The following is a 26,499-nucleotide window of genomic DNA, read 5'->3' as shown; positions in this document are numbered from 1 at the left end:
CTGTCGATTGTGTCATCACATTTCTAGTTTTACTTTCATTTTCACTTTGATACATTTTTATGTATTTTCATTATAATTCTCATATATTTGGTTAGTTTTATTTTTATTTTCACTTTAACAGAATTTTGCTTTTGCTTTTCATTAACACATTCAATGACTTTTATTTTCATTTACATTTTAATAGATATTTATTTTCACTTTCATTTTTATTTTTGCTTAATTATTATCACTTTTATAGACTTTTATTTCCGTTTCCATTTTAACAGATTTTCATTTTCACTTTCAGTTCTACTTTCATTTCAACTTTGATATGAAAGTGATAATAAAATTCTGTTCAAGTGAAGGTGATAATAGAAATCTACCATAGTGAAAATAAAAATGAAGATTTGTCAAAATTAAAGTAAGTATTTGTCAAAGCGAAATGTATAAACTATAGAAAGTAAAAATGACAAACTGTCTAAACGAAAGTGTAAATGAATGTAAAAAGTGAAAGTCAAACTAAAATTACATAAACATCTCGTGATCCCGATCTATATTACATTCTGTACATAAATTCAATCCCAAATTTGACCTTGGTTTAGAACCCGCCACAAAATTTCCTCACAAATTTATTCGTTAAAAATAAGTGATTTACTATAATGTGTTTGGGGAAAAATTTATGTTGAGACTGTTTAAATGAATACCTCAACCAATATACACAGAGCACTTAGAAGGTGGTTACTCTTGGGGTGTGTATACAATAGAGGCTAAATATTTCAGTACATCCGGACGACCACTTTTTTTCCGGCAATAAAATTTCTGGTGAAAACGGAGGAAATGCCGTACATAACGTTAGAGCATTATAGGCATTACGGAAATTCACCCCTTGGTCCCTCTCTTACTCTCTCTTTCTCACACACATAGTCTTGGTAGCCTGTGTTATTACTGCGTTTATCATTCCCCGTGTTCTTTACGCGGTCGGAGAGATAGCGATACGGGTTGTAAATATATATACGAAACACCCATATGGGGAATGGGGGTACCAAACAGTACATAATTCGAGATGCCGGCAACCACGTCTTCCGTTGCTTGTTTCCCGCTTTTTTCTATAAAAAAGACACGAAGAAAATATTCTAATATTTTTTTAAAATGTGTAAATGTTCTAAATTCTAAAGTCTCTAAATTTTGTTTTATCGAAATATCTTTTGTTATATAACTTTTTTCTTATATATGTTTTTGAAAATAATTTTAATTTTTACGAATTAACATTACTCATAATTTTCTTTAGTCCTAATCATTCTTCTTTATAATTACTATATTTTCTAACATGTATTTCTTCTAACTATAACTTTACCGAATTGTCACTTCTCATAATTATTATTATATCGAAATAGTATTTTTCAAAATTTTTGTAATATCTAATAATTTTTTATACAAATTTTTTTATTTTATAATAACCAGTTTTTATAATTTTATTTTATTCGAATAATTATTTCGTATAATTTCTTTCTTACCGAAATTATATTTTAAATAATTTTTTATTAATCAATTTTTTATTTTTCCTAATATTCATTTTTCCAAATAATTCTTTTTCATAATTTTTATATTTCCTAAATCGTATTTTACATAACATCCATTTTTTCTAGCATTTAAATTCTCTAATTTATTCTTTTCCTAACCTATAAATGTCATAATAAGAATTGCACAGAATAGTTATTTCACATACAAAATATACGGTTTCGACGTTTCCCATCTCTGAAGAATATGGCGCCAAATTTAAAAAATAATATTTATCAAAATTGACATTTCGAAAATATAAATATTAGTGTAAATAAGAAATATAAAAAATAATAATTTTTAGAAATGATAATTCAGTTATTTGAAGATTATAAAAAATTTTCTTTCGCAGTATTAAACATTCTGTTAATTAGTCATTCAAAAAGATAATGTTTTTGATAATTATTCTTTCGATTAAAAGAAATTATAATTAATTCTTATTAGATAAAAAAAATTTCGATAAAATAAAGATTCGGAAAATAAAAATTGGAGACTTTTCATGCGCCTCTGAATTTTGAAAAACTGATGACGGATTCGTAATCAGCGACCCCAAAAACCCCCGAGTAGTCAATTCTTTGGGCTTATGTCAACTTTATGAATTTTTTCATCCGCCATATTGGATCGGACATTTTGGATTTTAAAAAACGGTTTTCGGATTTGTAATCATCGACTCCAAAAACCTCCGAGTAGTCCTTTCTCTGAGCTTAGACAAACTTCCTGAAATTTTTCGTCTGCCATAGTGGATCCGTCATTTGGAATTTTTAACAACTTACATCAGATTCGTAATCAGTGACCCCGAAAATGCTCGAGTTAACATTTTTATAAGTTTAGGCAAACTTTTGACAGCCATATTGGATCCACTTTTTTTCATTCTTTAAAACTGACATTGAATTCGTAATCAGTGACTCTAAAAACACCAGAGTAGTAATTTTATAAAAGGTGGACTTTTAAAAATTATTTGGCCGCCATATTGAATCCGCCATTTTTAATTTTCTAAAACTGACATTAGATTCGTAATCAGCGACCTTGATAACCCCCGAGTTGTAATTTTCTTGAGCTCAGTTCAAAGTAATTTAATAATTATTTCTTTGTTAACAAAATTTTGCCTGAAATATTTATTTGTTTAAGTTTTTAACAAAAATTGTTATAAATTTATTGCACTAGGCATTTTTTGGTAATTGAATAAATTTGTGGGTCGTTGACGTTTAGAAAAGAAAAATATGGTATTTTTCGACAAACTTATAAATATTTGAATGCAAATGTGATTTTAGTCGGAACCGATAGACGTTAAACTCCTGTAGAAGAAAAGAAGAATTTTCAAATAGAACATAAGGGAATATTTGATAAAAAAGAATTACAATTGTCGAACGAAAATCTTAAAGTCATAAAGCAATTTTACTCCACTTTATCTCAATTAAGTGGGATCTTAAGACAGAAATAAAGGTGAGCTTCGTACGGGATGAATGGCGGGTGTAACAGCGGCGTTTAAGACGATTACCCCTCTCGAGGGCATACTGCTCGTTTGCTCGTTGGTTCAGGCGCGAGAAAAATCGTCGTTAGACAAATGGGATGTTTTATCTGGTATTACGTCTTTTTATTTGAGCTCCGATTATGGAAGGGCGAGAGATGTGCCACCATTTTCAAGAGAAAGAAGGATGGGTGTAGGAGGACAGGATTTTCCCCTTTACTTTCTACTATTCTCAGAAGGAGAGTAAGAGAGAGAAAGAAAGTGAAAGATTAAGGTAAAACGATTTGCATGGACGACACCGCTCTTGAGGGAGTTCCTTTCGTGTAAACTGAGTTGTTCGATTGCGTACCATTGGGATTTTGAGTTAACGAAGATGGAAACTTATTGGTGTACTCCTTTTATTTGTTCTCATAATGCCTTCAATTCATCTGATTTTAAATATTTACTTTTGTATTGTAAAATTATCGTTAAGAAATTAGCACCTGGTTTTGAAAACATGATCTGCAATTTGCTCCCAAACATGATTGGATTTTGGTTCAGCAATTTTCTTCTAAACATGATTGAAAGCTACTTCATCAATTTACTTCTAAAGATGATAGGAAGCTTAAACAGAAATTTTCTCACAAACATGATGGGAAGCTAGTTTAACAATTTGCCCCCAAACATGATTGGAAGCTAGTTTTTCATTCGATCCAAAAACATGATTGGGTACCAGATCAGAAATTTACTCCCAAACATGAATAGATGTTGGTGCATCAATTTGTTTTTAAATATGATTGGAAGCTAGTTCAGCAATTTGTTCCTCAACCTTAGGCACGCTAAGACCACAACTAGAGACGCGATTGGCAAACTAATGGTTCATGGAAAAAGAAATTTTGTTAATTTGTCCCTAATTTCAACTAGCAGCAAGTTCGGCAAATGACTCACAATCAATATTGGCAGCCAATTTCCTAATTGTAATAAATTTCACAAATTTATTGGAAGGGAGAAGAAAAAGTTCTTCAAATCTGACGGATGATACTCATGAAGCACGAAATGGATACTTGGGTGACGAGGGTTGAAAAACGAATAAACGAACGAGAGAGAAACGAGTCGTGGCCCCCTCGTACTTATACGGTCATCCTAACCTCGTTAACCGTTGTACAGTATTTGCACGGTAATCGTACGCATGAAAGTGGTGTGATGAGGAGGAGTAGAGAGGAGAGTTAGCTTACTACCTTTCAGGACCGTCCAGGGCTCTTATGCGCTGTTTAACTTATCCATTTAAAACTCAAACACGCGAAACAATTAATTAGTAATTAACGCTAGCCGGTAGTAACTGGAGGCGAGAGAGAGCCCACCAGGGTTGGTTATAATGTTTCGAAAAGGGGGCGTGGTTGTAAAGCTTCCTTGAGTGCAAGAAACTTTAAAGTTTCCAACTTCAGTTCCCTGTTAGCTTCTAATTAGCGGAAAAACAGCCAAAGGAAAACGGCAATATTGCCTCAGACGTTTATCTCAAATTTTACGAATTATTAACTTTTCTTCGATAAATTTGATTTGATCATTTTTCTTTTGGTGTTTGATATTAATTTCTTCTGCTTTTTCTAATCTGGAAATCTTTTTTCACAATAGTTAAAATCTTAACTACAGTGGAAAGAGGTCTTTCGATCTGAGGAGAATTTTGTCTTTTTGTTCAATCTCGTTTCGGAACGAATGCTTACGAGTTTTTTCAAACCTAGAATAGCCGAAACGAAACTATGGTTCGGGTCATCATTTGCAATCCGGACTCCGATCCATAAAACCGATTAAATTATTCTCATAAAACACTTTTAGAAACTAATTATAAAAGCTCAGAAATTCACCTAAACAGTTTTCGATATGACTCACAGTTACTTTAAATTGTCCCGCATCGCGAGGTTATGTGGGCATGGACATTGAGCCACTACTGGCGCAGCTCCAGCTAAAAATTTTAGCCTAGGCTCGATCGACCCACTAAAACCGATTCCCCATTTCTGGGCCTATTTTTCCATTTGCGGTACTACTTATTGGGTTTACTTCGCAATTGGTCGACTAATAAACAAATGGTCCACTGTGGAAGTAGAGTAGAAAATAAAAATAAAAAAAAACGACCGAATGATACAATTTATAAACATTCGTAGTCGGTTTATTGTAAATTACAAAACCGAAACAGTAATTACCTGTCAGTTTGACATTCCATGTTGACCGGTTTTACAGAGAATGTAGATCGATTATGACAAGGTGGTTATATACTTGCTAAACGACAAACGCACTCTGGGGATTTTGTATGAAGGCGCATTCGTCGACAAGCGTTTAGTCAATGTATCAAGTTTTGGGGAAATAGAGTGTAAGGGGGAAGAAGGTGAAGAGGGGGGATTTCAATATGCCTTACCGGTAGTTACCGACCACTCCACTACATTGGCATGGGATGAAGAGAGAGTGAGTGAAAGAGGCGCGGGTGAAAACCGTGGGATATCGTGCTGTGGTATCGGTCGCCTTGGTTATTTAGGAAACCATATCAAAGTTTGAGTTGCCTGCCTGCCGCCGTCGTTGCTACCCTCGTATCGCGCGCCTCTCCCGATATAATGGGTGCTGGTAGGGTCTACCTCTCGGACAATAAGCTCTCTTCCGTCCTCAGCTTTTGACACTCGTTTTACTTCATACTGAATGGAATTTTAACATTCATCATTCCTTGGAAACAAAAACGTGAATCAGATTAATTATTTCACACAACTTCGAATTGTAGTAACTAGATATAATTTAAAAGTTAATATTTTATGCTCCTAAAATTGGGACCAAAGTATGGTAGTAGAGGACTCGATACAGAGACTGAATCTAATTACTACCACTAAAAGCGAAAACTAAAGCAAAAACTGTCAAGTTACATCCCATAATATAGGCAATAACTTTCCCTATACCCTAAATTGCTGAGGGATTGCTTTTTACTGAAAGATTTGAAAAGCAATTTTGATTACATTGTACAAAGTTTATACTCCAACGGAAAGCAAACAACAAATATAGTTTAGTTCTGTTAAACTTAAACATTGATGACCAAAGAGCGAGTCGAAAATTAAATTTCGCAGACAGGTAGATTCTTGCTGCTGAGGTTGGTTCTTGATGCTCGTTAACGGACACACGATGTGTAACTAGGAAAACTTCAAGTCCTCGTCAGCGGGAAAAGGAAGCGATAGAAAAGGAAGTTTACCAACATCAATGACGGAGAAGTAGAAGACGTCTGTAGATTCCTAGGTTCTTCAAGAAGGGTCGGGAGATTTAATTAAGGCGAGACGATGAGTAGAAAGACGATTCGTGTAAACTCGACATTTTCTCTCTCGCTCTTTCTCCCGTCTGCCTCCGCTTGATGACAAAGCAAGTCAAAATGAAAATCGGAACTAAATTAAAGCAATTTTTTTTGCTTATGATATTAGACGGGAAATATTTGTTGAGAATTATTTGGGGGATAATTAATAATAATCCAAATGTCTTGAATAAGTTCTCAAGCGACTGATTTCAAGCATCTGGTGTTCGGTGGTTTGACCTGTTCTGAGAGTGTGGCCAGTCCCTTGCTCTTGCTTGTGGTGGTCCCGTGATCAATATTCCTTACCCCCTTTGCCTTGACTTGCCCCTCCGGCGTGAAACTGGGTAGGTGCCTCCCACCCTCTGTTTCCTCCGCAAGACCCTCTTTGCACCCTCGTCTTAATTAGGAGCTTGAATCTGCGGCGGACACGCATGAAGGGACGAAAGTCAGACGAAACCCAGCTACCAAAACATCGTGTCCGAAACATTATTCCCAACTTTTGTGTACATCGATCTGTTACTTGCTGGATATATAAAATTATCTCTAGATTTTATTTTTATTGTTGAATTCTTTAACTGATGTCACAAGAAACTCTAATCCTTTTCCTAATTCAATTTTTGACCATATGGAATTTCGACCAAATGTGGAAAGATTTACGTAAAATTTTCAAAAGTACCTTCTGAAAGACTTTTTGGAATCTACATCTGTTAATTTTTCTATTATTGTTGTGGATGCTACTGGTGATCGGAATTCCGTTTGGAATATGAAATTTGATTAGAATTCTAAAAGGAACGTCTGTTAATATAACTTTTCCTTGCCACTAATTTAATGAGGCATGAATTTATTTTTAAAAAAGCTTCCTCCGCCCAATTCTTGTCAGGTTCGGTTGTGCTGGCGACGCATGCATCGATAATGTCAAAATAATTAATTATGTTGGGGTTTCTGCTATAGGGGTTTGAGAGCACCCGCATTTTTTTTAAAGAAGCGGTCCAATTTATTCTGGAATATTTTATAAATTAAATACACACACAGGGATATTTAAATAGTGGTTGGAACACTGGGGTTTCTACCATAAAGATATTGGCTTTTTGGTAATTCATTAGATTACCGGAATTTTGCCATGCGGTTTCAGAGAACGGTGAAGTGGAAACCGCGAGCTTAATTCGTATAATAATAAACATAATTCATAAACATAATTAACATAACTAAATATTAAACATAATTAAGGATGTTCACCAATTGCAAAGAAAAAAAAACTACATTCGGGGACGTAACTTGAAAAATACTTTAGATTAGCATCTAAAATTTCAGCTACATATTCTCAAACGTAATTCATATTCTAAATCTTTGTTTCTTTTTGTTACAGAGTCGTCTCACACGGGACGGGACTGTCCCCGTCAAACAATGAATAAGGTAAGTAGCTTGAAATGTATCACAAATTTTTTTCCTCCTGATCACGTAACAGAATTATTCAGTCCTTAACAAATCAGAATTTTTTTTTGCTCTTTCCAATTGAGGTCAATTTTGTAAGTAGCTTTTTGTGACTCTATTTTGTTGTGGGGGGCAAAGTGCCGGAATGAAGTTGTGGACGATATTTTGGGTTGGAAAATTAAGTGCGGTTTGAAAACAAGAAGCTACGTGAATGGAGTTAGGAAAAGGAGTTCTCGATTCCTCGCTTTTCATGCCGTTAGTAACGTTGTAACCGAGACGTTATACGGTTGTTCTCTAGTTTGTATAGATATACAAGTAATACTTGGTGCCTCATTTGTAGGCCCTTTGCTCCGTCTGCTTCCCCTCATTATGCATTGCACATGAGAAAACTTGCTTGGAGTCTCACCCACCATCCTCCCTTTAAATCCACCACTCACCCTCCCCGAGTCCTTTTTACTCGTCGCGACTTCCTATAGCTTGCCTTCTTTATAAACTTTTAATGACGGAAAAGCTTAATCGAGAAAGTGCGCGCATACCACGTTATAAGCAGAGGAAAAAAAATGAAAACTATGAATCGCTCATCGAATATCAATATGTACCCGAAATGCTGATCGACTACCAAAAACTTGGCGTTGGAATTTTCTTCCTTTATTTTTCTTTATATTCATTTCAGGAAGGAAATAATTTTTACAAAGGGACAAAAAAATGTTGTTTTCTACAATAAACAGCTAGACAACATCCGAAATTATCAGGAAATGTCAATATTCTTTTGCTTGTTTTGTTCCTTTGTGAGCATTTTTATTGGTCATTTTATAAAAGGATTTGAATTTACAGTTTCAGTGAGATTTTTGATCTGGGTTATTTTTGGTGTAAAACAATTAATATTGATATTCTGCCTGCCCGGTTGAATTAAACTTTCGTGAAACTTTTCTTAGGAAGATTGCTTGAAGGCATGAGTACTTCCATCTGAATCTATCCAAAGTTGTGTATACCTATGTATATTTGGTCGCTATATATCTAAATTACACAGTCATTCTATATACATTTAACTCGTGAGTTGCTTTCCAAAGTTCACTGCACCTTAGTGCGAAAGCAGTTAACCATTTGATGCAGAGCAATGCTCGAACTGAGCAAGATTAACATACCCCCATTCGCTATGTATGTTTTCCTCCGACTTATCTCCTCATTCATAACCATTTTTCCCAGTAATATTATATTATGATAATAATCAAAAAAATATTATCTTTATAGTATGATCCTTTTTTAGTACAATTGATATTAAAACAAAAGATATTCATTTGGAAACCAACCGAAGTATATCGTCCTGTAAAATAAAGTCAGAAAATATTATAACGATTGTTAAATGGTAAATAAAAAAGTATACAAAGACCAATTAATCATTTTCCCTTATTCGTCACAAATCAAAATTCTAGCATCAACGCGGCAGTCAGACACCAGTTAATTTTATATTAAAAGACTATAACAAGAACAATAGTCAAATCTTTTATGAGTCAAATCAAATCTCACAATAATATCTCAAAGGGAGTTCCTTCGGGAAAATAACCAACAAGGAAACTTGGTCATCTTAGACACAACTCTTGTCAAAAGGAGATACCTATACTTACTTAACGCGCTGAATTTGAATTTATAAAAAGCTAACATTATTAGTAAGAAAACTAAAAGAGAGACAAACGTGAAGAAACTACTTCGTATATAATAATTCTATAATAAAATGGAAATTGTTTGTTTTCATGATAAAATAGAAATAATTTCCAGACTGAAGTTATTACACTTTAGGAGAGAAAAATATTTTGTTCCAAAAAGGCGCAATTCAAGCATAAATTGTAACTGGCAGCGTGAAATCAATTTGCCAATTTTACTTTAAAGTCAGAATAAAAAGAGTTGAGGCAGAAAGTGTGCCGAGCGTCATTTTACCGCCGGCTCTCTTTCGCAAAAGACCTTAATAAAAATCCCAATCTAAACAAGCTTAATTTACGTCCGCCACATAATTACCTACCCCAGAGGCTCTCTCCCGTCGTCTCACTCATTTTTATTCTCGACTATAGCGAAGAAAAGAGTGAGAGAGGGAAGAATTTTTGACGCAACACGCAAGCAAGAAAGACGAAGCGAACAAGTGAAAAAGGAGAGCACTCTGAAAAATCTAAGAGGCGTAAAGCATTAAAAGGGTTATATAACATTCATTACGAGCAGGTCAGCCTTTGTGAAATTTCCCTTGGAAGTAACGCTTCGCTTCGTGGTCTTCTCCTCCTTTTTCTCCGTCTTTCAACCCCTTCTTCTCTCTTTCTCCGTCTAAATTTCCTCCTTGCCCCTTTTTTGTCTCCGTCTCTCTTTCCCCAACTCAGTGACTCATTCCGTCCTTGTCCCACTCCCGTCTCTTGGGAATAAAGTCACGTGATCATTTCACATTGTGAAGGAGGGAGGTCATGGAGAGCAGGTAGAGGGGTCGAGTCTGATGAAGATGTCGCACTCGCCGGGGACCCGAGCCAGATTACTCGAGCTAGAACCTCGGGACTCTGGTCAGGGCACATGCTAATTGCTTTATTTGACGTCAAGAAATAATGTACTGTTCTTCGGCCGACCATGTAAACCCGCGAGAGGAAACGAAACTCGAATAGTCTCCGAGATAGTTGTATATATAGTATTTTGTCTGCGAGTGTGAGTGCGCCATTTCGAATGGCTTGCCCCGAGACCAATAGTATTTCACGGTAATGGCTACTCGGACCCTAATTCTCTGACTTAAGAGTAAGGGAAAGTCTCCTAACTGAAGATCAACAACGTCCGTTACTACACAACTCACTGAATTTCTTCACGGGGAGAAAAAAGAGAAGAAAAAAATGTTGCAATTCAATTTTTCCTGAGTGAAAAATTTGTCACGAAGGGAGAAATTGAAATATTTCTTTTCTTTTGCAGGGATATGTATGCCTAATAATTTTACAGATTCGAATTTGGCGCCGGATTTTGGTAGCTCCATCTGCTTTGGTTTTAATTATTATCGCCTCTCGGCTTCTTTTTTAGAGACAGTAGTGTGGTTATACCTTTGTTTATGAAAACTTATCAATGGACGTCGCATAAGGTGACGAATTATTTTTAATTTTATACAACTAATGAAATAGTGTTTCATTTATTACTCCTCCAATAATAGATTAAAAGAATATTAATAAACAGTTAATGTTGTAGACCTTATTGTTAAAATTAAGATAATATTTTTGTGGCCTTTGGTCTATTAAATAAGAGAACGGTATTTTGTTCACAAAAGAATTTTCATATATTTAAAAAATTCGAATTCGTCTATACATTTCGTCGTGATATAACAATTCTTCAGGACTGTAAAAAATATATATGACAGATGAGAAAATTTCGACGAGAACAAAAACAAAAAAATAATAAAGTAGAAAAAACATACCAGCATGAGAATTTCGAGATGAATAATAATAATTGGATTTGGATCAAACCATTATATACAAAAAACATAAAAACAAAAATAAAAGATGACAAAAAAATTTGAGGTTAGGAGCAAGCTTAGTGTTTACGAAAACGGAGGTTTGACATTTTTATAATGCGCTAGATACGAAGATTACAATAAGCGCGAATATTCATTTTAAAAATATATAATATACATAGTAGAGTATGGCGTGATATACATTTGTATTAGCCAACGCATGCCCTGTGCATGGAATTTAAAGTCATAATATAGTGTTCATTAAAACAATTTAAGGTATTTATAACATCATGGTAAATTATGGATAGTCCTTCGGTGTCAGTTTTAAAATTAATGGCATTTCCATTTTTTACAATGTGGTACATTTCAAGAATATTTCTTTTTCTAAAATAATTAGCACTGTCTAAAATTTTAATGTTATTAGAATTAAAATCAAAACTATGTTTAAAATTATGTGCATGTTTGCATAATGCGGTTTTTGTGTGGTCCTTATTTTGAGAATAATTATGTTCATAGATTCTCTTCTTTAATTGTATACTAGTTTGTCCAATGTACACACTGTTACAATTTCCACATGGGATTTTATATACTATATTTGTTCTTTCAAATTTGGGGATTCTGTCCTTGGATGATTGTAAAAGAGAATTTCGGAATTTTTTAGTTATTGAAAAAATAATTTATATTTTTAATTATTTACATAATGTAGTTATTGCTTGTGAAATATAATGTACATAAGGTAAGACTAAGGTTCGTGACAAGTCAAAATTTTGGGTAATTATATAATATTGTTATTCTTATTTGTCAAGTAGGTTATTCTTTTTTTGATGTTATCTTTTATGAAATCATATGAAAAATTATTTTCTTGTAACAATCGAAAGACAATGTCTATATTTTTATTATGAAATTTTTCTTCGGATAGTGTGAAGGATCTATCGACAAGAGAGAATATGATAACTCTCTTATGGTTTAAAATATGATGGTTAGATAAAAAATTTAAAAGGCGACCAGAAGCATAAGGTTTCTGGTACCAGTCGGTTTCGATAAAGCCTTGAGAAACAAGGCTTGTTTTTTTTCTCCACGAAATTTTCTCATCTGTCATATATATTTTTTACAGTCCTGAAGAGTCGTAATATCACGACGAAATGCATAGACGAATTCTAATTTTTTAAATATATGAAAATTCTTTTGTTAATAAAATACCGTTCTCTTATTTAATAGACCAAAGGCCACAAAAATATTATCTTAATTTTTTAATATTAATAAACTTCAACAACGGAAGAAAAAATCAACAATATAAAATAAAAACAGTTTTTTTATTTTTTATACAAAAAGAAAAATGTTTGGTTGTAAAAAATATATTCGAGATTAGATGGAATATACAAGAGATATGAAATGACATTGAACTGTCCAGGTATGGGAATGGAAAAGCATATATGAGGTTGAAGATGAAAAGTTGGAGAAGGTAGATCTGGCCGTCAAGTCCGATTCGATAAAAGATGGATGAGTCGAGCACCCGATGGAGTCGATCGGTCTTCGAGCTGACGCTCTCGAAGATGAAATGCACCCCTGACGACCCCTTCGATCCTTGCATTCACCCTTCGCCATATATACATATATAGAACTTTAGCCAACTTGAACGCATATTTACGAGAAAAGCACGTGTCCTTTGTACACAGAAGGCAACTTAGAGGCCTTCACGAATACAAATTTCTTCATATTATCAATAAATAGACGTTTATAATCAAAAAAACAAAAAGGAAAGCATTAGTTTTTCACACCGGACACAAAAAAGAACCTTATTGAGAAAAACTAATTCCATAAAAATTTATTGGCAAAATTGTATCCAAATTGTTATTCTGCTATATTTTCTTTCTATTGAATTATATTTTATTTTACATTTGAATAATGATGATTTGGAGAGAGAATGAATTCTTGTATGAGAGAGAGAGAGAGAGAGAGAGAGAGAGAGAGAGAGAGTATTAATTTGAATCAGAAATAGGTTGTAATATAAAAGTTAAAAATAATATTTTGTTAAAAATTATGGAGAAGAGTTTTTGTAACAAGGAAAACTTGACAGGCGGACGGTTGGACTGGAAAGGGGGCGGAGGTATTTTTGCGGTTAACCGAGAATAATTTAAGGGCGGATAATACAGGGTGTGCAATTTGGCTACGATGCTAGGGAAGTGCGTGCTCGTTTCCATACACTTTGGCACCGGCAGGGGAGTCAATGCGCGGGGGGCGAAAAGGGCTTTGGCTCAGGTGTTCCTACGGGGTTATAGGCGACATCATCCTTCCCTCCCCCCTCGAGAAACCACATACACCCTTCGTCAAAAAAATATATAAATATAAAAAAACTGATCGATGTAATGTGCACGCTAAAGGGTGTATATTCCTGTTTTTATCATTTTTTTCTCAAATGCTCTTTTAGGAACCAAACCTCAGAAATTCACCTGAAGAGTTTTTGATACAGAGTGACGTGTGAGGAGAAGACAATTATACGCCTTGTCTTGAACATGGGTGATAAACGAATTAATGCTCACTAATTTAACATGTATTTAAATTGTCATGAATTTTTGTCAAGAACATTCGTCAAGAAATAAATGATTAAAGTGGAAAAGAATTGTAAAATGTTGAATGCGTCTAACAAGGACTAAAAGTGGAGAATTATTTTTTTTCTCTACCAAGGGAGAGTAGGAGACACTGAGAATTTTCATTTTTGTCATTTTAATTATTTCTTCGCCACAGTGTCCCCCTTTAACACGGTGGGAAATTACAAAAATAACGCTTGTCCTGAAGCAGTCAACGCAGAAGAGAGAGAAAGAAGGAGAGAAAGAGAGAGTATACCTCGGGGTCGACAGGGTGAAGCGTAGTTAAGTAAAATTAAGCTAAAATTTTCGAGCGGTCCTGACATACACGTATAATTCACCCCTTTTTCCGTCTCACGGTGGCAGGTCACGTTATATAAGGGGTGATGTCCACCCTCACCTAATGTACGTTACTCTTCGTGTCGTCCCTTTTACTGACCCGCCGGCATTAAATATTTACTTTTCAATGAATATGCAAATATAATTATTTACGCGCAATTTAGACGTTTTTACGCACCTTGCGCGAAAGCTTACTAGATCTCGTTATATAGACCACCACTTGCCCCCAAAAATTCACACATTCCGTATTTATAAACATATATGTAAAAGTCCCAACAAAATTTACCTCATTCCTAAAACAAAGGAAAAATAAACTTTTAATACTTGAAAATTAATACAAAAAAAGGAATTTACTTTTTTAATTTTTTGAAGAGAAAATACAAAACTTTTTTTCAATTCAAGTTGTTTTTAAATAAAGACTTTCTGCCTATTGAGAATTTTGATTGAAATTTGATGATAAATTGCTGATAGATAAAATGAAAGTTTCCCTTTGCAAAATTAACCTTTAATGTTAATTATCTGCTGAGAAAGGAAGGGGAGGGGGTGGTAAATGAACGGCTTCAAAGAAGCGAGTGTTTAGCTGGAATATCTTTCCGCAGCAGTGCACATTGGTGACCAGAGAGAGGGAGAGAGGGACGGGGTAGGATAACGTTTCGTGGTCGCGGTGTAGAAAACTGAGAGCGAAAACCACCTTTAGTCTTATATAATAACCACCTTTCATTCTAAAACTTTAGCTCCATTTTCAAATAGTTTACAAAATTAAAGTACAATTTTGTTTTTTAAATAGAAAATAAAAATTCTTCGAATTTCTAAAAATAGAATTGTTCCGTTTTTTTAATTGCTCCTGTTGCAAAAAATATTGTCGTCAAAAAAGTAATTTAATTAGTAATAGGATAATATTCACTAGTTATGTGATTTAATTTGTAAACTGCCGGAGACAATTGGGTACTTCTAGATATAGATTTCTGTACCGACAATTCTTTTTAACCCAGGCTCAAACCATATAGGGTGGGGGAAATTGTTATTTAGACAATGATGTTGAGTCGGATTTTATAAATTCAAATCACTTTTATATATAAAATTTTCTAGGAAGAATGATGTCATCAATCTAGGCTAAAAATTGTCAGTAAATGTCGGTGCAGGAATCTATGTCAAGAATTCTCCTACAGTATATCTACTGAATAGAGTAACTTTTAGTACCTATACTTAAATAATAGTAAATTGTACATCAATTTTACAGAATAAATGTATAAATAAATCAGTCATGTATGTAAACAAATATTATAAACAATAATTCACGCAAGAAATACACTTCTGAGTGAAATAGCGGGACTAAGATGAGTTTTGGAAATCTAAAATAGGAAGAGCTAAAAGGGGTTAGAGTGCACTTTGCATCCTTGGGGAGCACGTGCTTGAAAATACGCAATAACTTGCTCTCAAGTATAACCCTCTCGTCTCTAACGGAAGCAACCGCAACAAGCGTGACGTACCCTTGACAAGAGTACGAGTCATTCCTGAAGTATTAACCCCACATTCTTGTTTAGTCAAACTGTAGAAGCAAATGGGCCAAAAATATTATCAAACATTTTTTTCTTTTTAATAATTATCTCGATAATTGAACAGGAAATAAAATGAGTTTCAAATTATACTTCCGAGAAGTATTTGATAAAGATGTGATTAATTTAAAATCCATTCAGTCGATAAGTCATTTGTTTAAAGCAAGTACAATAATCGTAAGTCGGTTTTGGAACGAACCACGATAATGAACTGGTGGTGTTTGGTCTGGATTTCCGCTCGACTTGTTCATGCATCTCTTTACACCGCTTTTCAGCCCCCTTACTATGTCTCTTCTTCACACTCAGAAATCTACAGTTGTATATATACTGTTTCCTAGGCTTTCTTCCTCTCTCTGAGTACCACCCCTTAAGCACGCATCAGAAGTCCTACTTTATTAAGTTGTCACACTTCTTCGAATTGCTCTAGACAATTTCCTGATAAAACTTAACTCGAGATGCTACTCGGGAAGGAAGGCTACGAACTCACTCCTCGATAGACATCGAGCCTTTCACTCAAGCTGCTACTTGGTGAACGCTCTCGATGAGAAAGGTTTCGTACACCTGATTGTAGGTGTTACTGCACCCGATGAAGCCTTCGATCCTCGTCTTGCTCTGGGTAACCTCCCTGTAGGAGCTACTGCGGGAGGCGACTTGGACGGGTATTTCCTAACATCCTAGCTCTGCACCCCAGATGTAAAAAGGTGCTACTTTTACACCTGAGGCTAAGCCACGGAGATGAATTCTTATCTCAGGGTGATACTTGGATAAGAAATCGCCGTTGGGTTTCCTTATTTTACAATCCTTTGTGATATTTGACTCCTTTAACGAAGTCAGATTCAGCTCCACATTGTGCACGTCTTGATTGCGTCATCAGTCGCGATAGATCATGGGATGAATTCAAGAAAAGTTCCGTAAAGTAAGAAACCGACAATACGCTATATTCAGGCACCAATATCTGAAAACCTAAAGTACATAAACTCGCAGTAGATCGAACTTACGAACAACGGATCATCGAATTTTAATTACTCGCGTTTATGATAATTTTAATTGTTTAGTGATGCATTCGATCTTCATGATATAAAAAACGATCGATATTCGTTCTAATATAATGTCAAAAAAACGATATGAGAATAAAAAAATTTTTTTGGTGAAGAGAAGCAAAATTACAAAAGTTAACTATTTGTTAATTAATAATGTTTATAACATTTTAAAATAGTTATTTTTTAAACAAGGAGAGGACATATATTCTTTAAATGAACCTAAATAAAGAATTAATCGTATGAAAAATAAAATTTTTTAGTGGAAAGGAATCAAAGTTAATTATTTGTTAATTAATATTGTTTATAGCAATTTAAATAAGTTACTTTTTAAACAAAAGGTACACATATTTTTTAAATGAACTTCAATTTAAAAAAAAATGTGGAAAAAAACATTTTTTAGTTGAGAGGAATCAAAGTTTACTCGGTTTTTTGAAATTTTACAGGTGACACAAAAAACTGGTTATTTAAAATAGCATTAATTAAAAGAATCCAGCTTGTTTTCGTATAGTTATCTAAATTTTCTTCTGCCATTGTAGAATAAATTTTTATTTTCTAATAAAAACCAAGATTATCGTTCGGAGTCGATCGATATTTCTGTACGATACGATAAATAAAAAAACACAAGTGAATGAACGATATTTACATTTTTAACATTTTTTGAAAACGATCAATATAAAGTGAGATAATTAAAATTCTCGATCATTATTATTTTATTATCGTCGTACTTTATTTGCTATTATTATTGTTTCTACAACATTACTGTTAATTCAAATTCCTAATTATTTATTATTTTGTATTATACTAGAACCAAAACGGCGCGCCCACTCCTAATCATATAAGACAAAAGAAAACCTTAATTTAAGAACACAACAATTATGCAAGATTATTTCACTAATTGTGTTGATAATATGTAAATCACAAAGTAAAAATACTACAGATTTTGTTCAGCAGTTTATTATAACTTTTATTATCTTTTTACTTATATTATATTATAACATCAAAGATGTTTTTGTTGGTATTAAATTATTCTGTGATAAATGATTTATTACTATTATATTTATTAGTAAAATTAATATAATTTCGAAAATACTTTACATGTTTTAATGTTCTTTGGATAAAGCTGAAATAAACATGCAGTTTATTTTTAAAATATTAATGTTTTTCTTTTAAAAAAAGAATATTTACCATTAAAATTTAATTCTAAAAGTTACAGATGCTACAACTGTAATCCAATTATTATAACACCTGTTTATTAACTTTCAGAGTTTAATTTTATACCTAAATATTCTTATTTTAAAAAAACAACATAAATATTTTTAGAATAAAATCTTTGTGCTTGTTTAAGATTCATTAAAAAAATATTAAAACATGTAAAGTATTTTAGAAATTATATTAAGTTTATAATATTTTAATTAAACAAGGCAAACTCAAGAATTTGTTAACTGATTCTAGAAAGTTACTCAAATTTCTTTATTGTAAGTTTAATTTTTATAAGTTTAATTGCTGAAAAAATAAATTATGTTTTAGTGAGTTAGACGGGAAAGATGTTTATTTATTAATTGCAATTACTTACAAAAAGAAAAAATTATTTTTATCACTAAAAAGTAATATTTTACATAATTTTTAAAAACTTACCTATATCCTCCTTATCCTTATTTTAATCACTTCTGATCACTTATGATATTTTATATATATTGTTTTTATTGTTTTGTCACTTTTCACTTTTTATCATCCCATATGTTTAAGAATATTATTAAGAATGATGAAGAATATTTAAGAAAAAAACACGTGTTCTTCACTTTGTAATCTGTAATACTCTGTAATATTCATCATGCATCATGTATAATACTCGCACTCGACCACGTGGAATAAATTAGAACCTCAAAACTGCGCGCGCACAAAAATTTGAAATTATTTCAGCCAATAACGACCATTGAGATACAAAATCTGTTTTATATTGAGACATTTAATTTCATCTCGTGTCTCATTTTAAGACATTAAGGGTAACTCAATGCGTATAAGACACGTAAAACGACTTCTTAGTGTGAGACGGATACTCGAAACACATTTCGTGTCTCAAAATGCATTGCTAAATGTGTAAGACACTTTGAAACGTCTTAAAATGAGACACATATCTGTTTTAAATATGTGGACTAAGACATCTTATGCGTTTCAAATATGGGACAAAACGTCTCAAAATGAGACACTTGTTTTTGCAGTGTAGCCAAAAAAATAGCTGTTTTTCTATTAAGGATTATTATTTTTATTATAATATTCATTTCTTTCGAAGGTTTAATTTCTGTCTCTTTATTGACTACATCTCTTCTCTAAATCAAAGAAGCAACGTTATAACCTTTGAATCATAGTAAACTCGATAGATGGCGCTTTACGTCAGTAACTTTGGATAATTAATTATTAAAAAATTAATATATGTATAAGAGAACCCGGAATCCATCCGGCGAGCGAATTCCCAGCACATAAAAAATCATATCATTACAAATTCTACCAGAACTGACCAACACCGATGAAGACACAATTTAAACATATATTTTGTTATTTTTAAATACTTATATAATCCTAAATTAATATTATTGAAAATGATTATAAATGCTTATTAATTATTATAAAATATTATTCGAACTGTTTGTTGATTGGTTCGGTACTTTATACTGAATTTATCATCGGCGAACTGACAATTAAAGCAGATTGATAGACTTATAGATTTGCGTGTGTCTTGCCTCGGTGTCAGAGAAGAAGAGAGAGAGAGAGAGAGAGGGATAGAGTAAGATTAATTGCATTCCGTGAAGAGGAAGCGTATTTTAAAGTAAACCGCCACTCGTCAAGTGCGAGAGGAAGAAAGAGAGTCATTGGGAATTTGATTTCGAGGAAAAAGGACGACACTATTGAGATGCTTGAAGTGAAATAAACGGGAAGTGGATTTCGAGACGAATTCGAAGAGTGAGATTCCTACCAGTGATGGAAGAGACTCAAATGTTGAGGAGAATGGAAAAGACAGTGCCTAAGGCCTTGTTGTATTTATCATATAATTACCATAATAGAGCTCCAAAAGTCCCCATCCTATGAGCAAAAATCCCCCCATCCATGACCACGACCGCAAATTGGAAACTCTCGAATACATTTTCCCTGCTTCTTCGCAGGACTCAGACGCTTTCTACTGAATGTTCTTCCAAACTCATCTTTTCGGATATTATTAGATTATAAGGGAAATTATAAAGTGATTGGAGGATAAAGGGGTTCAGCCTTTTTCTTTATAATTACATTCTGTCCTTTTTTAAATTATCCTCTCTTTCAGGTGTATTTTTAACTCTGGAAGAGTCAATATTAGGTTTCAATCTACTTCTTCAAAAATAATTTTCAAAAAAGTAATACATGTACGAAATGTCAGTGTTCTTACTTAACTTATTCGTTTTTACTTTATTTTATTCGTTAGTAAAGTAAATCAAAACAATTTTTAATTATCATTATTTTTAAATTATTTACTTTATTTTTCATTTGAGATTATTTTCACAAACAATATAATCAATCGAAAATTTGTTCCCCTAATTTCTTTCGAATTGTTTTATTCAGTGTGGTTTCGAGGGTTTATGAAGTCATAGAGTGCAATAGAGACCTTCAGGAAAAGCAGCGAAAAAAGCCGGTATGAATGAATCGAGAGAAAAAAGGGAGAAAAAGAAGAAGAATAAAGCTTGAGGCTACCTATGGTGTAATTTGCGAGGCAAGTTTCTCAGTATCTGAGCTCCTATAGTATATATAGGATCAGAGGCGACACGAGCAATTTATATCGATTGCTTATTTCCCCGACACTTGGATCGCTTTGGAATCTATTTTCAAGGTCTATTTCGAATCGAATGTTTCTTTTCTCCTTTTTTTTCTTCAATATTATCCACGACTTTTGGCTATATCCAGAGCACGTGATCCTGACTTTATTTCACATCAATGGTGTCACAGAAGTGTATTCATTTTTTCCCCCTTATTCTGAATATTTTCCTTCCCTCTTTCTTTTAAGAAAACAGAAATCATTTTTTAAATTAAATTTTTCTTATTTACTTCATATTATATTGGATTTAAAGTTTTTTCTTAATTTTCACACCGACTAACAGATTCACCTTAAATAGTTTTTATTTTAGGTGAATCGGTTAGTCACTGATTTTAATATTTTTTTACTTAACAATTTTTTTTTTGTATCAAAGTCTGATTCACTAATCTTCATTACTTAATATTTATATTAATTGTGTCAAATAATTTTTATATTAGATAATTAAGTTATAGAGATGTAAAAATAGAGGACGTGAGTCTGTACGAATAAGTGAAAGCTTCAGGCCGATAGAAAAAGATAGCTAGTGTACTTAACGTCCCCTCTTCTTTCTCTCTCTAGAGGCGCATGCGCACGAAGGGCATCAGCGCGCATGCGATTAAAAACGGAAAAAAAAGGGGGGACGTTAAGTACACTATTTGAGACTTTTTATCGTTCTGATGAGTTTACAATTAGAGTTGACTTAAAAAATGAATTCAGCGTCAAAATCAATTCGAAATCTAAATGAATTTGATGCCAAAGTCAATTCGAATTCCAAATTAAAATTAATTTGACGTCAAAATTAATTCAAATTCGAAATAAAATTATATAATTGACCCCCTAGGTTATCAAATTTTACAAGGGACTAACTTGGCAGCAGTTGCTTCTTTTTATTTTAATATCAATTGTAATAATATATTTTTTTATAAATAATAATTATCGAGAAAAGAGAAAAAGAAAATGCGCCCCTAGCACGCCAATATTTGTCTAGAAAGAATTATATGAACTACAAGCGTCAAAATGAATTTTGAGGGCGGAATGTTGTTAAATGAATTTTATCAAAATCTAATTAGGGAAATGATGACAATCCAGTACAGCGATATCAAGTAAGCTAATTCGTATGTAAGGGAAAGAGAAACTGCCTTGGTGTATATATGTAAGAGAGGATGAGAGAAAGTGGCATGAGCATAGAATCATTATAAATAGTCATAATTACAACAGTCGCGCGTACTTGATTCAATTACACTGATTAACGTCGTAGGTTGCACCTTTACATCTCGTGGGCTGCAGCAAAAGGGGGAAAACACACCGTACAGCAACCGGAACTGGTTTTCCGAGGTGAGCGCGTAAAATATACTCCCGTATCCTGGCTAGGATCCCAGAACTACGGGCCTGGAAAGGTATTATGCTTATGCATAGACAAGTTATAGCGTGGCTAATATGATTATCTCTTCGACGACAGAGCAAGAGGAGACGCTGCAAAATTATACCCTCCCTCAGTCTTCCTTTAAAGTGCAGTTCCATTTTTGTTGAAAAAAAAATATTTAAAATCAATTTTTCCTTTGATTTTGATTGCAAAAAAAAAAATTATTTTCACTTTCGGAGATTTTTATTTTCATTTTTGTTTTCACTTTAATATTTCCTTTAGCAGATTTTTATTTTCACTCTCATTTTCACTTTCATTTTCAATTTCCCATTGACAGATTTATATTTTCACTTTTGTTTTTATTTTCATTTTTACTTTGGCTGATTTTTATTTTCATTTTTGTTTTCACTTTCATTTTGATTTTCATCATAGCAGATTTTTCAATTTAACATTGATAGATTTCACTTGGAAAGAATTTTATTCCATTTTCATTTTTACTTTCCTTTCGTTAAACTTTTATTTTCACTTTGTTTTCACTTTTATTTTTGCTTCGACAGATTTTTGTTTCTACTTTACTTTCACTTTGATAGATCTTTATTATCAGTTTCTATCAAAATGAAAGTAGAAGTGAAAATAAAAATCTATCAATGTGAAATTAAAAAAGAAAGTGAAAACGAGAGTGAAAGTAATATAATTAATTTAATTATTATTAATAATAACATTGACAGATTTTTATTTTCACTTTTGGGTCAGAAACAGAATTTCTCAAACGGATCACCTAAAACTAAAAAATATTCTTTTTGAACCAAAATAGTTTTTTTTTACTCTTAATAACGTTAAGAAGAATCCCTGAAAATATTAAGCCAAAAAATTTTTTTGTAAAAGTTATTAACAATTGAATTTTTTAGTACTGCTTAATTAACAAATTTTTTTCTCGAGTTCCAGTTAACGGATTTTGAAATTAAAATATGGGTTTTTTTCGTCTTGAATTGCACTATTTGAATATATTTTTTGTTTTTAAATTTTTTCATTTTTTATATAATTTGTTTATAAAATGTTAATAAACAAATATGTTCTTCACGTCCTAACAAAAAAATTAAAATTGTATTCTATTCCTTAAATGTCTCCAAGTGTAAAACCGTTTCGAAAAAAATGAGCCTCAATTAGAAAAAAAGTTATTAATTAAAAACTGCAGCTGTGTAGAGCTTTATATGACGATAAACTCGTCCCGCGCACATTGGCATTTTTTACAATTTACTGTTTAAAATTGTCTGGAACCTACAAATTTTATCGGATTTCCATGGACTTGGTATTAAATTAAAGGGGATAAAATTTCTAAAAGATCCCTCTAAACCAATTTTTGAATTTTAAATTGTTTATATTTTTTTTTGTTATTCAAAGTTAAGAATTTACAATATTTTTAGAAAAAATCATGTTTATTTTTTTATTTTTTCATTGCAGATGATTGGATTCAATTGAAATTAGTCCAGCATGACCACCAGACAAATAATAATGTATAATACAATTTATTTAAATTGTTGCAAACAATGTTAATTAACAAATAGACATTTTTTTTGTAAATATTTTTTTTTGCAGACAAATTTATGTTTATTTAAGTAATCTATGTCGATTTTGGTATAATATTATTTTAAATTTAATAATTATCATTGTTATTAACAATTATATGAACAATTATCTAGTTATCAATAATCAAGTAGAGCTTTACATGATTTTAAACTCGTTAAAATACGAAAAATAATTTTTCTTTGTGCAGAAATAAGCCAATTATTTATTTTAAAAGTAAATAATTTGTTTATAACAAATGTAATTGAGGGTCCCTATCAAAGAACCAGTTATAAGTTTTTGAGACTCAAAATTCTCGACCTCTAAATAAAAAAAGGATTTAAAATTTTAATTTCTTGAAAACATTTTGTATTGGTATAAAGATTACCCAAATGTTTCTCAAAGAATTGGGATTAAAAACAGTTTAATTTTTTATTTACAGGGCAATGATTTCGAGCTTAAAAAACTTATAACCGGTTCTTTGATAGGGACCCTCAATTGTTTATGCTAATAAATTTTTTAAGTTTTTGAAAGAATGTACATATTATATACACATTTTATGTTTAAAAAATGCCTAAAATGTTTACAAATGTCAAAGAAACTTGATTATTGTTCATAATAGTTGTCAATAAAAATAATAATTTTTAAATGTAAAATCATTTTTTACTAAAATCGACATATATTACTAAAAAAACATAAATTTGTCTGCAAAAAAAATTTTTTTTTATAAAAAAGAACCATAGTTATCTATTTGTTAATTAACATTATTTGCAACAGTTTGAATAAATTGTATTATACATTATCATTTGTCTGGTGGTTAACAATGGTAATTATTAAATTCAAAATAATTTTATATCAAAATCGACATAGATTACTTAAATAAACATAAATTTGTCTGCAAAAAAAAAATATTTACAAAAAAAATGTCTATTTGTTAATTAACATTGTTTGCAACAATTTAAATAAATTGTATTATACATTATTATTTGTCTGGTGGTCATGTTGGACTAATTTCAATTGAATCCAATCATCTGCAATGAAAAAATAAAAAAATAAACATGATTTTTTCTAAAAATATTGTAAATTCTTAACTTTGAATAACAAAAAAAAAATATAAACAATTTAAAATTCAACAATTGGTTTAGAGGGATCTTTTAGAAATTTTATCCCCTTTAATTTAATACCAAGTCCATGGAAATCCGATAAAATTTGTAGGTTCCAGACAATTTTAAACAGTAAATTGTAAAAAATACCAATGTGCGCGGGGCGAGTTTAACGTCATATAAAGCCCTACACGGCTGCAGTTTTTAATTAATAACTTTTTTCTAATTGAGGCTTATTTTTTTTCGAAACGGTTTTACACTCGGAGACATTTAAGGAATAGAATACAATTTTAATTTTTTTGTTAGGACGTGAAGAACATATTTGTTTATTAACATTTTATAAACAAATTATATAAAAAATTATAAAAAATAAAAAAAAATTCAAAAACAAAAAATATATTCAAATAGTGCAATTCAAGACGAAAAAAACCCATATTTTAATTTTAAAATCCGTTAACTGGAACTCGAGAAAAATATTTTTTAATTAAGCAGTACTAAAAAATTCAATTGTTAATTACTTTTACAAAAAACTTTTTTTTGGCTTAATATTTTTAGGGATTCTTCTTAACGATATTAAGAGTAAAAAAAAACTATTTTGGTTCAAAAAGAATATTTTTTAGTTTTAGGTGATCCGTTTGAGAAATTCTGACCCTTTTATTTTCATTTTGATAGAAACTGCTAATAAAAATATATCAAATTGAAAGTGAAATTAAAACACAAACAAAAATCTGTGAAAGCAAAAATAAAAGTGAAAATAAAAGTTTAACAAAAAGAAAGCAAAAATGAAATAAAATTCTCTCCAAGTGAAAATGAAAGTGAAAATAAAAATCATCTAAAGTAAAAGTGAATGTGAAATTGAAAATGAAAGTAGAATTGAAATTACAAAATTGATTTCTTAGATTAAGGAAATATGAAAGAGTAAAGAAAAATGGAAACTTGAATTTCTTTAAAAATGAAAATTGAAAACATCGAATTGAAATTGACGAGAGAATTCTCAAGTTGAAGATGTTTAGGAGTGAAAGGTGAGGAGTTGAAAAAGGTGGAAGCTTGAATTCCGTAGGTCGATGCTTATTAGTAATCCGAGATCGTCTCGTCCATTACGCATTCCGATTCCGCGATAACCCCTCGACCCTTGTAGAGTCAGAGTTCCACAACTTGCCGAGATGTCTACTGTCATCGCGCGTTCAACTACCTTGTCGTCGTCTAAGATTGAGCATTTGCCCCAAAGGACTATTTCTCGTATCCATTCGAAAATCTTCGAGTGCCGCTTTAACCTTCTCAATCGACGAGTATCTTATTTCCTCTTTTAAAGATTAGATTTCAATCCTAATCTTGTATAAAAAAAGCACTCGAAGTCTTAAATTAAGACGAGTACTTTTTTTCTTCCTGATTCGCCTTCTTTCGCCCTTCTTGTTTCCGCAATGGGAAATTTCATTAATCAATGAATTTAGAAATCAAGAAAAAATTCTTTTACCTTTAAGTAAAAAAATCTAGGGATTGAATGCATTTCATTTCCACTTTCATTTTTCTTTCGGATTGACAGGTTTTCATTTTTTATTTTATTTCACATTGTCGCTATGAAAAGTTTTCATTATCACTTCAATGTTTTTTTATTTTCATTGCTTTTTTCACTTTCACTTTCATTTTTACTTCCACAGTCAAAATAAATATTTTTCAAAGTGAAAATGAAAGTTAAATTGAATATGTATTTAGGTGAGAGTGGAAAAAAGTATTTGACAAAGAGAAAATAAATTGATAAATGAAAGTGAAAATTAATAACTGTCAAATTAAAAATTAAATTTCTTTATTGTAAAACTAAAGTGAAAGAGAAAAATAAGTATTTGTAAAAGAGAAAATAAATATTTGTAATAAGTGAAATTGTATAACTTTCAAATTGAAAATGAACGTTTTTGAAAGTGAAAATAGAAATAGAAAATGAATCT

At 31.8% G+C, this 26,499-nt stretch overlaps 1 protein-coding gene across 10 annotated transcripts in view; it reads left to right on the top strand.

The window, feature by feature from the left end:
• The window catches only part of LOC122509236 (mucin-5AC-like), a 659,214-nt gene that overhangs the window by 509,059 nt on the left and 123,656 nt on the right, over window positions 1-26,499 (top strand). For all 10 annotated transcript variants that reach the window (XM_043623113.1, XM_043623110.1, XM_043623109.1 and 7 more), the window contains one exon: window positions 7,666-7,712. In XM_043623113.1, the coding sequence (XP_043479048.1) occupies window positions 7,666-7,712 (47 nt within the window). The remainder of the gene's footprint in view (window positions 1-7,665; window positions 7,713-26,499) is intronic.

This window comes from Leptopilina heterotoma, unplaced genomic scaffold, assembly GCF_015476425.1.
Source record: "Leptopilina heterotoma isolate Lh14 unplaced genomic scaffold, ASM1547642v1 Lhet_6, whole genome shotgun sequence".
Taxonomy (NCBI): Eukaryota; Metazoa; Arthropoda; class Insecta; order Hymenoptera; family Figitidae; genus Leptopilina; species Leptopilina heterotoma.
This window is presented reverse-complemented; position numbering and strand designations above follow the sequence as displayed.